Source organism: Acipenser ruthenus, chromosome 17, assembly GCF_902713425.1.
Source record: "Acipenser ruthenus chromosome 17, fAciRut3.2 maternal haplotype, whole genome shotgun sequence".
In the NCBI taxonomy this organism is placed as follows: domain Eukaryota; kingdom Metazoa; phylum Chordata; class Actinopteri; order Acipenseriformes; family Acipenseridae; genus Acipenser; species Acipenser ruthenus.
Genome location: NC_081205.1, coordinates 930,408 through 948,982, shown reverse-complemented (window position 1 = coordinate 948,982; position 18,575 = coordinate 930,408). Strand labels below are relative to the sequence as shown.

The window sequence follows — 18,575 nt, the reverse complement described above, 5'->3', positions numbered from 1 at the left end:
CTCTGCTTTAAATTATGAACCCAGGGCAATGCAGTACATCCACAGTAAAAAAAAGCATCACTTGGTATGGTTAAAAAAAGGATTTATAAGTTTAATATGTTGTTATACACATTACATAACAAAACTGTATAATATGCCTGTTTAAAAGTTTGAATGCAAGATAAGATCAATCAGACTGCTTTGTGCTTATCTAAGCGTCCCACTTCTGCTCTTGTGTATTTTAGCTCCTAAACCTGTTAAGTAACTTATTAAGAAATACTCTCTGCTGAATATCAAAGTTTAAAAACGCCTCAGGCTGGGCTTGCATGAAGGTGAGTTTTAAAGAATCAAGGAGGTGCTGATCAAATTAAACCACGTTAACAATTCTGCATGCAAATACAGATATGATTTCATCCCAGTGCTTTAACTCCCACTCCATCAGCGCCTGCTGTTTAATAACTTACAAAGAAAGTCACTGTCATCAAATCTGCATGTATCACAAGAGCCACTGACAGTTAGCAAAACTTACTAATCAAGTCTGAGAACAAAGCTGGATTGAGATCACACCACAAGAACTTTGCTTAAAACTTATTAGCATAACTAGCGTTTTGAGTCATTTTGCGTTTTTACAGCTATTTTATATTAACAGACTACAAAAACATACTTTACTTGACTACGGAGATGAAAAGAAATTCTATTTTATTACAAAAACACAACATTTTTAGTACTAAATGGTTCTTATAAAACTAACTACGCCCTTATTTTTTATTTTTTTGTACGCTACTTGAAAAAAAAAAAAAAAAGACTTGTTCTTATTATGGTAGTACAATATGAATCAGAACAGACAATGCCTTTATATAGAGAACATGAAATCAGAGCAATTTCAAAATATTAGACTGGAACAAGTCCTGCTTTCTGATGCGCAGAAGGCTCACTAACTATTAAAAGATTGCAGTAAACAGACACCAAGGAATGGCTGTTTCGTTAATACTTCCAGACAGAAGAACTGCTGCTATTTAACATATCCAACCAAAGCATTGTATGTTTCCTCTAATTATACCTTACATATTGGAAAATCCCTGGTAAATTCTTTCAGTGCTTAGAAAACAAATATCAAAAGGGGTTTAGGGACGAAAGTTGAAAAACGTTTACCTGTCTGCTTGCTTGCAGAGAGCTCATACTTGGCTAATGAAATCGTACAGTTGATTTTGTTGGATTCGCAAGTCTGTACCACAGTAATTACTAGTAACAGTAGTTCTGTCTCTTAACTCTATTCCAAGCAGCTTTCACTCGGCACCACTCTGGCATTAATTCACATTCTGTTTAATTTGCTACTTTATAAACCCATCGCTATGCAGATAGGCCCTCTCGTTATCTCGAGCCCCGGGCTGCCATCTCCTTTGAACTGCCAGTGATTGCCGCTGGCTTGTCTTTCCTTATCTGATCACCTCTAGGGCAGAGGTGGCATCGAGGAGGATAAATGGGTTCTCCAGGTTCCCCAGGATGCGTGCCAACGCCATTAACTGAACGCTGCCGCTTGACAGCCGACTGGAAGCCAGACATTTAAGAAAAAGAAAGAAAAACAGAACATAAAAAGGTGAACTTCACGCTCTGTGACTGTACTATACTTGAACCTGACAAAAGCTGACAGAAAAGTTTCAATGCAAGTATCATGTTTCTAAACATGGCCCTAAATTAAACAATCTGCATTTAAATTACTGGTAGCAATCAAAGTGAAATAAATCAAACCTGATGCAACCACACAGTTAAGTGAGCAGCAAGTCAGGGGTAAGATTTCATTTGAAAGGCAGGGTTTGACTGATAACTAGATGATCGATTGCCTAACACAGCACTGTTAGCTTTGATTATTTTGGTCGATTTTGTAGTTTTTCCCCCACTTGGTATTGAGAATCTGGTTATAACATTTCATTGAAAAACATAGCAGAAAACACCAGCTGAAAAAAGTAACAAGATTATGTTAAAATGTGAGATGCAACTAAAAGTGCATTTAATTAATAGATAACAGGGAACAATAATAAAACTAATTAAAAAAAAAAAAAAACATTAAACAATTCTACCTAAACTTGAAGGTTCCAAGCCACTTTAACCAGCTGCAAATGGTCTCATAATAAGCACAGCTAGGGCTGGGGTTCCACAGCAAAATTACTGGTCATCCCGTTACAGGAAAGGGGGAAAATAAAAGGAAATCCCCCAAACGACCTGGGCTGTATGAGCTGCTAACCTCAGTAGAGCTAATCGGTACTACTACCTAGTAGCCTGGAGTAAAAATATAATACAATGAAGCTTCCATCCAGTAAGCATAGAGTAGCGTGTGTGGCTGTATTTGTACTTCTTTAACCCTACAGCGCTGCGGCTGCATCAACACTCAGCACTTGAGCTAGATACAGGCTGGTAACCATATCTGTGTGAGATGTTAAGAGACGCCTGGCACTTTGTATCTTTGAAGGCCTCGCCTGAGAGCGATTTAACCGGGGTCATCGGCCGGCCCATGTTTGGTGTTTTGTCATCAAGCCAGTGCTGTTTTGTCAACTGCTCTGCAGCATCTCCAGGCGTCCCGGCGGCAAAGCCAGACTCGTGGCACTCAGACCTGCTCGCTGCCCTTCAACAGCCCCTTATAATCCATCCCTCTCACCCGCAGCCACCCCCGACTTCCTGCGAGACTGAGTGGTCACATGGTGGAAAGCCATCGAGACTGAAGTGCTTCACATAGCTGCTGTATAGAGATTCGGAATTCAAGAACAAAAAAAACAAACAAAAAAAAAACAGCTATCGGTTATTTTCTGAGCCTATGTAATACGTTTACTATAGCGGGTCAATTTGCTTGTGGTTTGTCCACTGTAATATATATCCAGGGTTCATCTGCAAAGGGCAGGACCCAGATAAATGCAGTAATACCCAGGACCCAGTATTCAGCTACACTGTGACATCAATGCAAGGTTACTTACTGCACTGGGGCTTTGAGAACTACTGGAAGGACAGTATTGTAGAACTTTCAGACACAAAAAAACTCCACACAGTACGAGACCCTTGGATAAGATTAACATATATAATCCTGACACACTGCCGTCTAAACAATCCACCCTATAATAAACACTGCACAGGCACTTAAGAGGATTTTCCAGCACACAGCTATTTGCTTTACTGGGTGATCTCCAAAGGCCCTTTGCATGTTTCAGACAGTGGTATAAAATATTAAGAACAGTGCAAGACCTAAATAATCTCAGCTGAATGCAGCTGGGAGTAACCCTGAAGTGTGGAACATGAATAAGAGAGCACAGCTCAAACACTGAAAGAGCCCCCTTGAAGGAGATATATTAACCACTTTCTATTTGTATTTTCATGCCAATGAATAGGTTGAGTAGATAAAAGAAAACGTCACCCAAATCCCAAGGGTACATGACTGAAGCCTTAGAAATGTACTCACAAATTAATACAAAATGCACAGACACCATACATTCATAATTTATATATTTAAACGCAGGATTCTTTCAGATCTTTATTATTATTATTATTATTATTATTATTATTATTATTATTATTAGCAATTAACACAACGTTTAGCTCTGATTACAGACCATGCTTGTTTTGCATTTACAGACAGCAGGCTATTTCTTTATGTGTTTCTCTTTTTCATCCTTTTCTTGTTCTAGAAAAAAAAAAAGTTTTTTTAGGGGCTTAAACCTATGCAAGTAAACTATGACTTAGTTTTGCAGAAGTTCATTAAACTGTGCACTCTTTTGAGTTCTCTCCAAAGCACATCAACACATTTCATCAACTGGATAACTCTGGCAAGATGAAATCTACAAAGGCTGATTTTACGTCAAATCGTATAATGGGAAGAATCGCCATATGCAGTTTCTAATTAATGACAAAAGAGAAAAGGCAGAGCACTGTCATTTGGTAACAGACCTAAAAGTTATTATTTTATTTTTTTTAGTTTATTCACTGTTAACAACTATCTTACTAATAACACATTAACAGATGTTATTCTTCTATTTAAAATATAGTATTCCACCCCACTAAAAAAACTCTAGAAACCAGAAATGGGGTTAAATGTGTTACTTCATTCAGTCAGAAAAACCAAACCCTATTGTCACAAGGTTTCCATTAAAAACATATCATTCTTTAAAACATTATCCTCTGGCATCCATTATATAAACCTGGGCCGGGGAGCATTAATGGGAAATCAATAATGAAAAAGCTTGATTGGTGGGAACGGGAAGACTCGGCAGATGTTCTCAGTTCAAAAAGGGACAGCCAGCTCCTCCAAGAATGTGCTCGGGAAGGCATTCCCCTTTGCGTTTCAAAACCTCGATCTGTCTGTGGTTTTCACTCTGCAGTATCTGCTCTTTCACCCGGCTCACACAGACGTTTTAAGAATGAAATCGTCAATAACTAGCAGTTGATTGAATCCCCTTCTCTCTTACTCCAGTGCCAGAAAACGCACTGTTCCAACCCTCGCTAGATGTGCTGCTTTTCATCACAAGAATGAACAAGCAATAGAGATTAAACTGTGTTCAACTGAATACATGGATATGACTTCTATTCATCCCGCAGTTTTCTTCTCAGCTACTTCCAGGGCAACAGAATATATATTTTAGTTCGAAATATATTTTAAAACCAATTCAATAAGTGACTGTGCATTACATACAAGAAGAAAACAATTTCAGTGATCGTCAGTAATCAAGGAGTATAAAATTCTGTTTGTGTTTCATGGGACTTTGCATTCACCTGCGGAAGAGATTAACAGGAGCCCAGGCGAGCATCACCCTTCACCAGAACACAAGACACTTCCATTCCATTAGCTACGATCAGGCATGAAGTGGTTACGTCACTTTCCTTTAAATCTCCAGGAAGCTGCTTGGTATTAGTGGGTGGCACATGGAATGAGTGGAGGTGGGGTTCAAGAGAGCATATCATTGCTTTCTGTGAACATCTGCTTTTTATTTGACTCTCAAACCGAGCTCTGGAAACTGATCTTGCTGTTTTCCTTCTTTGCTCTGCGGCCCTTTCATTCAAAGTCAGTGTAATTGCGATGTTGACAGTTTCTCAAAGATATTAGAATTTGCATTGTCAGGGCTCCTAAGAAATAAAGTACTATAAAACGCCCGTCTCCCGAATGATATATGCGTGACTATTGTTTTTTGGTGCTGTGTGAACTGGTGTGCTTGAGAACTATTGAAAATTCACTGTTTGGATGGGCTGGTTCTTTTCACTGGGGTTTATGCTAACAAAATGCAGATACATGGAGGAACAGGACAACAAAGTCTTTCTAGAGCCAACACCAGCTGATTACAGCACTGCAGCAGACGTTGGGACCCTCCACTCACAATTTGCGGTCTGCATCCTGTACCGTCCGTCCGTTTCTTAGATTTGGATCAGGCAATAGAACTATACACAACTGGTAAGAATTCAGTCATTCTTAGAATTCTTAGAGTTTCTTAGTAATCAAACACAATTAGACCTAACAGTACTGAATGTAAACTACAGTAATTTAATAATTTAGCTTCAGTAATTTCATGTAATGGTAATCATAATTACTTATTGTATTTATCACATGGTAAATGAATAGCATGGGAAAATCATAGGAAAACAACTAAATTACAGTCCAAAAATAGCATGGTAAACTTTTATAAGGGAGGCTGCAAGTCCACAGGCTGAATACTAACTAAACAAGCAAAACATTGTGGGGACAGATCACGAAAAGGTTGATTGCAAAATATACAGCTTCAAAAGATATTCAGCTACTTCAAACAGGACGCGAGTTCCTGAGAGTGACATGTCAGCCTGACTATAAACACTGTGTCATGTCTGCTGCTGAACACTTCAACATGAAAGGTTCTCAATATAAAAGGGCACCTGGCTGCTATGAGCAGGGAGTATCTGTTAGAGGTATGACACTGTACATGTGTACTGCAGCACTGCAATGAGATTTACACGGGTTGGACACCTGTCTCAGTTCACTTCCTGCAAAACGCATCTCCTTTCAAACCAACAATCCTGCTTGTCGTGCTTTGAAATGTCTGGTTATTAAACATATTAAACAAACTTTACTGTAGCTTAACCTTGAAAACTGCTAAATCTCATTTCTAACACTGAAAGCAAAAGCCCTTTTGAAGGAACTAATCTATCATCCCCCAAAAAAACAAAAAATGTTAAGAGCAAGTTTCACTGTCCTCGTTTATCCACACACACAAAAGCGGAAAAATCTGTTTTCTACTGTTAAAAATAAAAAAAAACCATCCTGAAAAGCCTTTATGGTTTATGAAAAGCGGAGCTGTGTGTCATTGATCAATTCAATACACCTACAGTACAGCCTGCTATATGAAGAAACCGTGAGTGCCCATTTGTCCTCCAGGAACATGGTGTGTGAGGGGAGAGAGAGAATAAAAGATGCTCCTTTCTTTATGTATTAGTTATTCTCTCTGCAATTGATACACAATTGTATTGACTGAAGATTTAATCTTTAAAACTTTAATGAAAAACACACGGATTCTCTTTGTTCGATACAGGGGGTCGTTCAAGCCAGTTAATCGTCACTCTTTTTCTTTTACACTTCTCACATTAACAGCAGGGTAATACACATGTGCTCCTTACTGTAATCTGCTTGAAGAACTGACTGGCTAGTCTGACAGCTTTCCACTCTGGAGGCCTGGGTTCGAATCTGGCTTCGGTCACGAGTGAAAAGTGTTTAGTGACCTCCACTTAGCCTTCAGAGGATAACTGTCTAAGCCAGAATCCGCCAAACAACTTAAATAATTTTTGTGGTTAAAAGAAAGAAAAACAATATTGGGAATGGATTAAATCAAAGATTATGGCGGCGCCACAGCCATTATAAATTACAGCTACTGTATGGCGCCACTTTCTAATGGCTATGGCACTGCCGCCATTTTGCCTTACTTCCTCCTGTTATCTAAAGGTATAGCCCGGGCGCTGAAGTTCACACACTGCAATAACGCAGCCCTATTATTCTTACCTCTTTCTCATGCATGTGAACTGGAGTCTGGTCATCATAGCAGGTGCTGTTTTTTCCCAGGCTCGTTTTGAGAGAAATCTATTAAAAGGAGAAAGATCAGGTTAAAGGATCAAAGCCAACACCTAGAGAAGAATCATATTCAAGTGGGAAAGCATTGCCATAATTATCAAAGGCAGGCTATGGACTGCCTGCCCACTGTGGCCAGGGAACTTAATACCTACCGGAGACAGGGGTATAGGGTTCTCCCTCAAGTACCTGGGGTTTTCAATCTGAAAAAAACAAAACAATGCAACAAATCCTTATTGCATCTCCCCATCTCCCCCTCCCCTTTATTTCTCATAAACAATGCTGAATAACTTCAAAGAGTAACACTAATACACAGTCTTTCATCTGCCTGAACTGTTTATCTAAAGAATATCCCAGGCCACCTCTGTGTATTGTACGATGCTGCTTTGTTTTCTGCTTCGCTAACAAAGGCAACCTGGAAATGATGGAAAGCCATTTAAAGAGCAAAGTGGATTGAACACTTAAAAATAACCAGCTTTAAAAAAATAAAAAGTAAAATCTTAAGGGGATACAGTCGGTATACGCCTCTGCTCTACACAAAACGGGACTCATCACACTTCCTGTACTTCTCAAGCACAGAACACTAAAGAAGGCTTACAACATGCAGTTTGAAAAGTGACTGGTCATTGCTGGTTAGTTGCGTCCGGGCCCTTGACGACAGCTCTGTCAACTAAATGATCAGAGGAATGTGGTCTCTCTCCGTGCAATCAAAGCGGACACAAATGGCATCTTAGCACTGGTTATAAGTGATTTTCTACAGGAAACAATGCCAATTTCCTTCTTAGTCTTCACACCGCTGTTTCCATCTTTACGCCAGTTAAACTTATTTGTCCTGCCCTGTTTTTTTTTTTTTTTTTTTAGCTTTTCCAGCACACCAGTAAAATCGTAATGGAAAGCTGGATTCATACAATAATTCAGAGTAAAACATCTGTGTTTCAAGCTATAAATCAAGAGCTATATATCAACGCAGACCAAACAAATACAACTAAAAAATAAAGACAAACAAGTTAACAGTTAAGCATGGTGAACTGCATATGTATTTAGAATATAGCTGGGATGTGGTGGATAATGGTGTTGGGGAATGTTAACCTGTGTATAACTGTACTTACTGTGAACCTTTATTGTGTGTGATGGGGCGCTGAGATGCTGGGGTCTATTATAATAATCTATAAACAGCAGTGGAACTAAATACAGGCGTCCTAAAATATATACATCTGATTTCTGTTGTCTGTTGTGCTGTTAATAATGGGGGTAAACACATCACCCAAGACTGGTGTGGAAAACACCAGCAGAATATGATTCTGTTAAATATTATAAATACTTTTAAATATTAACCCTTTAAGGTACAAGAGACATAAATGTCCCACAAATAGAAATGAATTAACAGCTTTCTTATTTTTGCAATGCAGTGCACAAGACAGGGTTTCAAATGTACTGACAGGTTGGATCTGCGTCCGCCACCCGTCCGCTCCAGCTCATCCAGAACTCTGCTGCCCGCCTGGTGTTCTCTCTGCCTCGCTTCGCCCACGCTACTCCACTACTCCGCTCGCTCCACTGGCTCCCGATCACCGCTCGCATCCAGTTCAAGACTCTTGTACTAGCCTACAGATGCCTTGACCAGACTGCACCCAGCTACCTCCAGACCCTCATCTCTCCCTACACCCCCACTCGACCTCTCCGCTCCGCCTGCACTAGAAGACTAGCTCTACCTCCGCTACGCTCCCCTGCCTCCAGAGCCCACTCCTTCTCCACCCTTGCTCCGCAGTGGTGGAATGACCTTCCTACAGATGTCAGGACTGCCCAGTCCCTGACCACATTCCGGCGCCTCCTTAAGACTCACCTCTTCAAAGAGCACCTGTAGAACTCCTCTGTTTGTATCCTGGGACACTATCACCCTTCATGTAAATGTGCTTTATTTTGCTCTTATCTGCCCCTATTTTACTGCATTTAATCCTGTACTTCAGAATACTGTAATCTGCCAAGTGTTTAACCTGCAGTACTTTGTATTTAATCATATCCTGATGTAACTATCACTATTATCTGCTGTATTACTGAATTGTGGTTTGTCATACTTTGCTTGAACAAAAGTTATTGTATTTCTTGCTCTTATTGTATTACCTGTATTGTAACACTTGAAATGTATTTGCTTACGATTGTAAGTCGCCCTGGATAAGGGCGTCTGCTAAGAAATAAATAATAATAATAATCCAGACTGTGATATTTGAGTCATTCGAAAATGTATTTGAAGAAACCATTTAACTGCTCAATTCCTTGTGTACCTTAAGGGGTTAAATGGTACCTCTGTCGTTGGGATTAGGGTACATTCGCTTCATTTCTGTTTTCTAGAACTAACGTAACTGAGCCTTCCACGGTCCACAACATCAAATACAAAGCAGGTTTTTTTTTTTTACCTTGAAGACTCAGATTTATTAATGGTGTTCCCGAATTCTGGAATCTCTTCAGATTTAATTTAAACTGCTGATGTGCTATATGTGTTCTTGCGTCTGTTTCTCTGAATACTTTATAAGGCCGTGGCAACATTATCCATGTATCTGGTGACTGTATAACACCAACCAGATGTCCTTTGAAGTTGAACGTTCCCACTTTGTAGCCAGCAACAAATAACATGTGCTTTTATTACACGGTAAACATGCGATGCTTCAACATTTTCTTCTTTATTTTTAAGTTGTTCTTGTACAAAACGTCTTGCAGTCTGTGATCCCACACGATCCCAGAGTCGAGTTACCACTAGAAAGACAGGCTCTGAAATAGCCGTGACCACATTTAAAAGACAAAATAAATAAATAAATAAAAATCGACAACTCATTACCATGTGGCAATACGGGCATTTTCTTAAAAACACACAAACACAATCTAAGTAAATATGTCATCCACCACAAACCCATTTCAGCAAGCAATAATGAATCAAAATAGCATTCACATAAAGCAAATTCACATACAGTACTGCCAATAGAACAGAAACTGAAACGTCACTGTATGCTTGTAAACGCTGCATTCATCTTCAGAATTTAGGCAGCATTACAACTAAATGTAATAATATTAATACATTTTATTTAAACACATACAAGACTTAAAGATCCACTTTAGGACAACTCCCATTACAATCAGTTAGTGTTGCGAGTACTGAGTTATACCACTGTACAGCAAGCCTCTGTATTCAATAACTGAAACAACTTCAAGTGGGTGTTTCAATGAGAGAATTATATGACAGCCTTTTACATGACATTTGATTCCTTTTTTTGTAATACAGACTCTAAAGTGTAATGATTTTTTTTATCTACAATGTGCCACAATACCTGTTACAAACACAGAGGGCATCACGATGATGTCAATACCAAGCACAGACATGATTAGCCATGTCTCTCTGGTGCTCATCCATAAGCTGAGCGCGATTGTGGATTGTCCAGCAGGGGCCTGTGTCAGTGCAAATATAAACGGCGCCAATGAGCAAAATCCAGGAATAAAAGGGCAGAGTGTGTGCTCTTAATGTGGCTCACAGCATGTGAATGACGTTATAATGTTCCTGTCATGTTCAGGGTATTACAGAGATCAGCAGATGTCAGGGTTTCTTTCATCCCATTCTCACAACATGAAAGTGACGAGCTTCATTATCATGGTAAACCCTATTAATATTTTACACAATCCCTGCACAGGACATCTGCAAAGTACTCTCCCATCCTCCCCAGCAGACACATCACACAAACAGAGGCTTTTAAAGGAGTCAATGATTTACTGTTAGCTAACCACAGAATAAACCAGTGGAATCAGATCAGAGGAGTCCATTGCATCCGAATGTATCCGATTCATCTACTGAAAAACAGGAGGCAGGGAATGGCTGTCCGATTTCAATGTAACCAAAAGGTAATGGGGAGCTTTAAGCAATCATTATTATTATTATTATTTATTTCTTAGCAGACGCCCTTATCCAGGGCGACTTACAATTGTTACAAGATATTACATTATTTTTTACATACAATTATATTATTTTTTTACACATTATTTTTACATACAATTCCCCATTTATACAGTTGGGTTTTTACTGGAGCAATCTAGGTAAAGTACCTTGCTCAAGGGTACAGCAGCAGTGTCCTCTATCTGGGATTGAACCCACGACCCTCCGGCCAAGAGTCCAGAGTCCTAACCACTGCTCCACACTGCTGCCCCCAATCATATTAGAATCCCTTCTTCATGCTTTAATTTTTGGCTTTATCTTTTTCTAGGCTACGAGAATTTCTAAAACTCCACGCATCCCTATTAAAATGAATGTGCTGGTAAGGCAAATGCAAGAACAGAACATGCCGATTTATTTTATTTATTCTTAACAATCATTAATCATATATATATATATATATATATATATATATATATATATATATAAACAGTACTGAATTTAATGCAAAATAATGCTTTGTTTGGCCATAATGCATTATTTAAAATGATGTCCAGATGTCATGTTCCGGCATATGTAATCGCTCATCGTAGATTGTTTGCATGCTTGTGTGACACTAAAATGTAGATTCAAATGTACTGTAAATACAATCAATGCACACCATCTGTATACTCACAACAGAGTGGCTTTGTGTTGCAACTCTTGTATAGCACACTAGTACTGTATGTAGTATAAACACACATATACAGACTGCACTGACTGTTACTTTGTGTTTGTTTGTCACAGTAAAGCTAACCTCAGTAGTTCTTGCATGAATTACACATTACTGGCAGCAGAAGTTGACTTCTTCTGGCTTGTGCCATATTGCATAGCAAGTTTCAGAAACAAAATCGATAAGTAGAATATTATACCTTCTATTTAACACAGCCCTTACCTGTAAAAGAGTGAGCATTGTATTGCAAATACTTTGTTTCTGTGCATGTCATTTTTCCAATCACTATTGAGAAATGCATAGGCTACCGAGCCACTGTGAAAGTTTAGTAATGTTCTCGTAGGAGAATTGATTTTCTTGTTTTTTTCTGTAACAAATCAAAAAGGCATCCCTTGTACTTTCCTGAAAATCAATATGGTATCCTGAGGGGGTTTGGGGCTGTACAAGATCCAGTATGAGGCAGTACCTGGCTGTTGAATACATTTGTCTCATATGTACCTTTATAAAGGTCACTGTGACATTTGGAGACAACAGTTTAGTTAGCCTTTAGATCTTTTTTTATTTTTTTTTTATATAAACCTTAAAAGTCTAAAACAGTCACTTCAGGTGGGATTCAAATAAGATGCTACACAGTAATTCCTAGTTATTGTTACTGAATCAAACACAAGTTTGTCATGTCCTTTCATAAATGACATTGTTACACGAGAATACCGAACGGAAGTGTACTAAAGGAGAAGCTTAGGTCAGAAAGAAAGGAATCAATTTGTTCTTCTGCAAAAATAAAAATAAAACCTTTCATTGCTAGAGTTCACTGCAGCAGCACCCTTAAAAGCTTTTCAACCCTGATGCTGTGCAAGGATGCATGCATGCTGACAGACAGACCACTCCCAGATCACTCCTACACAAACACATTAGAGGTGCAGAAGGGATTACGAGGGGGGAAAAAAAAAACATTTCACTTCTGTCAAATGAATTATCAAAAGAAAAAAATAACATTTCACAAGAGAAAAAAAGTTGAGAGATAAGCAAGCGGTCATGGAACAAATGTTAGCATCAGCATCGTCAGATTTAATCTCAAATCAAAGACATTAACTCTGACACTGTTATCTACAAAGACGCAACAGGAACATTTTTTGACTTTTGAACATTTACAAGGGAGCGTACACAGCGTACACCATTAAAAAAAGACTTGGATGCCAAGGTGCAAACTGTTTACATCAATGTGCACACGGCTGGTTAGAATCCAGGTGATGAATAAAGGACCTGGTCCTTTCAACTCTTATGAAACTAATGGAAAGATCAATCACTGCACATCACAGAAGACTTGCTTTAATTGTTTAAGTATAGGATAGGTCGTGACAGACAATTAAATATCTTGTTTCTGATTCAACGACTGACATCAGAGGTGGAAACAAACACCTATCCAAGCACAGAAAACAGCATTCGATTTGTGTTCAACATTACAGGAAGTTACTGGAGTCCCTGAAAGTACATATACATTTACACATAACGCTGCCTGTAACACAAGAGCTATGATTTAAAAACAATCATTATTTTCTGGACTTCGATTACTGCAGCCGGTTTACAGGAAAACACCATGTCAGTACTGGGATTAAACCAAGACACACATCTTTTACTTGCCGAAGATGCCATTGTTTTATGAACTAAACTAATTTTCATAAACACAGGACAGACAACTCAGTGAACCCTGAGGGGTACCTGCAGCCCCGGCTAGTTTTCTTACGTGATTTATCGGATTGTAAAAGAAGTGTGTATCGTTTGTATTGGGATACAAAACCAAATACACAACAGAGCTCACTGTAGATCACCAAATGGTTCTTGAAGAAAGAATAAGTATGTTTTATAGTTGGTATGGATACAAACTCTCCGTATGTCATTTCAAGTGTGTCTTTTAACAAGATGGTCCACCATTAAATGATCATTTGATCTTATTATGGATTATGGAATTTGCCAATCAGGACATTCCCATGTATCACGCTCCCTATCGTACCCGGATCCGCATATCACAATACGTATCGTGAGATTAGTTTCCCGTTACATCCCTACTCATCTGTTTAGTGGACAGTACTGTTTCAACACAAAACAACTACTTCAAAACAATCAGTGAGTCCTTTTTTAAACTAAGTGGACTCACACCACAATGTACTTTCCCTTTGGAAAAACAAATGAGCACAGGAATTGCTTCAGTTAATTCTCAGCATGATCTTCCAGATATGCTTAGCTATAGAGGACTCAATCAGACCCTTCAGAAAAATGAAAGGAATTATTTTTATTATTATTATTATTATTATTATCATTATTATTATTATTATTATTACTGGGTTTCATCTGGGTTTTTTGTAATTACTTGTCTCCAGGGGTAAACCTGCCAGACCTAGTAGTTTTATGTTTTTTAGCCTTTAATATACCGTACCTTTGAACTCTCTAACAGCAGGATTACCGTTTTGAAATGAAGGGTCAGCCCCAGTTATATACCTCAAAAGATCACAAAGAGAGGACTCTCTCAAAGTATAAAAAAGCTGTAATGGTGCAAATCTTCACGTTCACATCTGATGCACTGCGAGATTGTTCCTGCATCCATAAGTGCATAGAGGGGTAAGGAAAATCAGGGCAGGACTTATCTAAATTCAGACAGAAGACACTCCAGACAGAGATAAGAGCCAGCCAACCACATTTCAAATTGCTGCTACATTAAGTTTACATAAGTCTATCCAGCCCACTGCTGAGATTTTATCACAACTCAAAACAGTTTTTCCTCTTGGTATCTTTCTTTTCACAAAAGCCATGCTGGTGTCTCCTGAGTGTAAATCATTTTGTGTCCAAACGTAGCATCTGACGGCTTCAAGAGTTTCACAGAAGTCAGCGAGGATGCTTTTTCAATCTCTTGGTGTCTTTCTGAAGGCGGTGGACTGCCAGCTCCAGATGATGTGCTTTGGATGACACCCTTGCTATTTATTCACAGAGATCGTTTCAGAGTTGAAAGGCCAGTACAGTAACCTCCTGTGCAAACTGAAACCCTTTTCCTTCTTTAGTCTGTAGTGTAAAGATGCACCCTGTTTTATTTTCTTTCTTTCTCTCGATTTCTGTACAGAAACAGCAGCCTGTTACAAGGTGCTAGGGGTCACTATCAAGCGCTCCAAGACCACTCACAAGTTCAAAATGCTCAATCAGAATTCGTAGAGAAACTTCGAAGCAACTTAGTCAAGATGTCTACTTCACTTCGTTTCTTAAAACCCATCGTTGTTTCGGTATCCTAAAAGCCATCCAATGCCCATTTAAAAAAAAAAAGTCAACTTATTGAATTTATTATTATTATTATTATTATTATTATTATTATTATTATTATTATTATTATTATTATTATTAGCATACACCCTTATCCAGGGCGACTTACAATTGTTACAAGATATCACATTATTTTTTTTACATACAATTACTATTTCAGAATAAAACAAAAATGTGAAAAATGTCAAGAAACAATGTGAAAAATTCCACTCCTACCCCCAGGTTCCAGCTGTTCAGACGGGCTTCAAGGTCACTGTCGTCAAGGGAGGTTACAAGTCTCCTCTGCCCATCATTCTGAAATCCAATGAGGAAAGTCATTTTAATCACCACTGCAGAAGATGACAATTCAGACTGCTTAGGCCGTTGGCTTTTTGATCTTTAATTGAACGCATCGCCAGCAAGTCAAGAGTGGAATGTCTGAGTAATATTGAGAAGCAACGGCCCGGATCCAACACAGGGGAGCCACATCTTCCAGCCTAGGAAAATCCCAGACTCACTCCATTCCATCCCAGGACACCGCACTGAGCTAGACCGTTTCCCTTTCCTCTTTAAAATCAACTCCCAATTCCAATTCCTTCCAAGGAGCTGGAATTGAAATTGATATTTTGTAATAATTGTTGTGATTGTTCAACTGCTTTCATTTGAAGCCAATTTACTTGACTAACAGGGACTTTAATTGAAGTCATTTGTCGCAACTGAGAGAAGCTCGTTTTAACAGAATGCTGCTAATTGCAATTTTGATCAACGATGTGTTGGAATTGCTTCAATGGGAATGGGAATGGGCATTGGCTATATAATCTAAACATTCCCATAAAGTGCCTCCCTCTCCTTTAGGTTCTTTTATCAGGGGATGGGGAAGGGGGGAACTTACAGCCTGTTCAGCCACGTGGTTTTTTTCATCTGATCTGTGCGTCAAAATATTGGAACGTGCTTGCGATGCTAACTTCTCATTGTACGTGTGTCTCCTCCTGTAGTCAATACACAGAATAATAAGCATCAGTATTTCAGGAATTCAATTTAAACATGAAAATAAGGGTACTGACATTGATCTTCTTTTATAGGACTCTGTACATACACTCTATATGTGCCCATGAAGTAAAAAAACAAGTATATCCAAATCGAGTGTACAAAAATAGAATCTCAAAATTAAAAACAAAACAAAGAGCACAGACACACGCATACAATGTTTCAGATTCACAAACCAGTTCAAATTGATCTTGTCTGCAGTTAATATAACAAAATAAAATACAGCTTTCAGAATACAAAGTATGTCTGTGTTGTGTTCATATGTACATTCATAGGCGCCGGGGGGGGGGGGGGGGCCCTGCCCACTCACTATTTAAACAGGGGGGGCGAGAAGAAAAAAATATACATATATATTTTGTAATACCTTGAATCTCATCTTTCTTCCAAAACACAGTGACAATGATAAGTCAAATAAATCCACAAATGAAGACGACGCCGGAACTGTGTTGATAGAGAATAATCCTAAAGTGTAGCTCTCTGTGCCGCCAGCTTCTACAGAGGAACATTAAGCTTTTAACAAATCACATGGGAGAGAATGAGTTTATGTGAGGTAGCGAATGTTTCCACCTTCGTCATCTTGTAACACTATAAAAGACTGTTGAAACATTTGTAACCATTTCATATCATTTGTGTCCGAAGCAGTAAATAACTGTAGAACCGACCTTGGCCCACCTGCTTTTAGAAAGGCTCCGGCACCATTTTCTGCATTACATTTCTGATAAAAAAAATAAAATAAGACTCAAAGCCGCAGTGTAAAGTTAATCCTCAGTTTGATAGGCTGACAGTGGCTGCTAAATATATATAAAAAACAAACAAACGAAAAAAAAAGAATCCTGGAGCATCCCAGGCAAAGAGAAGTGTTTGCAGTTCAGTTTTGACAGGCACAGCTAATTTGTTTCAGTATCTAATTACGAATATTCATTTGAGCTAATTACATGCCTGCAAAGCTGGCTTTAACGGATTTAAATAATCTCAGTTAGATGACTGTCATCCAAATGCGGGTCTACAATACTAGAGCTATACTTTATAACATTATCTCTTACTACAGATGGCAGACCGATATTCCAGCACACATACAAACATACACGTATAGTGGACAAACAGACACTGCGCTACAAATGATCTTTATAGCTCAAGAGATAACTGCCCATTAAAAAAATCTTTACAACGACACCAACACACAAGACTTTGTGTCCCACCACAGGGGAATTATACTGGAACGTCACTTTTAAATCTACCCTCACATATCCTCAGCTGTTGGCTTAGGGTAATCGAATGAGATGTGCCTACAGTTTGAGCCTGCAAAGATCAAAAGGGAAGGACAGTCAAGACTTCCAAAGGAGGAATGAGGTGCTGCTGCACTGATTAAAGGAAACTGACTGGAATCTCTATTTACTTAACCTGCAGATGGACTGATAGACCATTTACAAAGCGGCACTGGAGGCCGTCACAGATCAGATCCATCACCTTGTTTCCAAGTGAAAGGCTCAATTCAGCAGGGATCTGGGGAGCTGTGGATGTCACACTCATTTTGCACCATCAGGGACTTCAAGCAGGAGATTAGCTCACAATTCATAAGATTATTATCTGATAGCTAATTTAGCAGAAAGGCAGATCTTGCACTATGCAAAAATAAAAAAAAAGAATTAGCAGATGAATTAGCTTGTTTTAAATCTCAAATTATTCATTTTACGAATGCACAATAAACAGTAAGTCAAATAGGACTGGCATGCATTTAAAGTATAGTCTATGAGCAGACTCCTGTACTAGTTACATTCAGCACGTAAGCAATATCTAGGGACCATGTCATAGTAGATACACTCTATTGGTTTACAGACCACCCCCTCAAAGCACAACTTTGTAATATTTCCATTGATCACTTTCCCATGAAAATCTCTCTTGCTACAGAGACTCTGCAAGTAAAGATCGCCACCCGCTGGTCGGCCGAGGAGCTGCAACTCCTTAAAGAATACGTTCAAGTCAAACATTGTCAGGAGGAGGAATAAAGGGTCTGGGACTGCCCAAGGACCTATAGCTGACAAAAGCTGCATTTTAACATTTTAATATTGGTTCGTTATTAAGGTTTTGCCAAGTGATAAAATTCAAGTTTGCATTGATTTTTTAAGAAATATAGTGCTATCTGATGTTAATATAAAGATCAACACTGTTAATAAGTTGATTATCTCCAGGTCAGGGAGTATTTGCTGCATATGGATACCTGCCCAGACCTTTACATGCTTACTAATCACACAAACTTTAGTACCTTCACATTGGATAAAACAAAAACTAAAGGGTGAATTCAAAGAAAGGTGCCCAAGAGCTTCTAGTGATCAGTTCACAAATACAGTGGCGTCATATACTGTATTTTATTTTTTTTTAACACATTAAACATTCTTGGGATGCACAATTAACTTAGAAAAAAAAATTCTTGCAACTGGATGAAACAAGCCTTTGATAATCTGTACTAGTGGTTTTATAAAGTGATGAGAAAGTGGGGTACGAAAAGAAAAAAGAAAATCATTTTAAGATTAAAAACAATGTTTCAAAGTGAGGCTTGAAATAGCTGTAAAATTTATGAG

The 18,575-nt window shown here is 38.6% G+C and overlaps 1 protein-coding gene across 4 annotated transcripts in view; it reads right to left on the bottom strand.

Annotated features, from left to right (window-relative positions):
- LOC117423537 (centrosomal protein of 112 kDa-like) overlaps positions 1-18,575 on the bottom strand; it is a 107,222-nt gene that overhangs the window by 84,308 nt on the left and 4,339 nt on the right. For 3 of the 4 annotated variants that reach the window (XM_058989714.1, XM_034039486.3, XM_058989713.1), the window contains exons 5-8: positions 15,842-15,938; positions 15,187-15,264; positions 7,198-7,245; positions 6,977-7,054 (exon numbers count right to left, since the gene is read on the bottom strand). In XM_058989714.1, the coding sequence (XP_058845697.1) occupies positions 6,977-7,054; positions 7,198-7,245; positions 15,187-15,264; positions 15,842-15,938 (301 nt within the window). Of the gene's footprint in view, positions 1-1,427; positions 1,528-6,976; positions 7,055-7,197; positions 7,246-15,186; positions 15,265-15,841; positions 15,939-18,575 lie in introns of those variants that run through there. The other variant, XM_034039488.3, reaches the window with a different exon arrangement.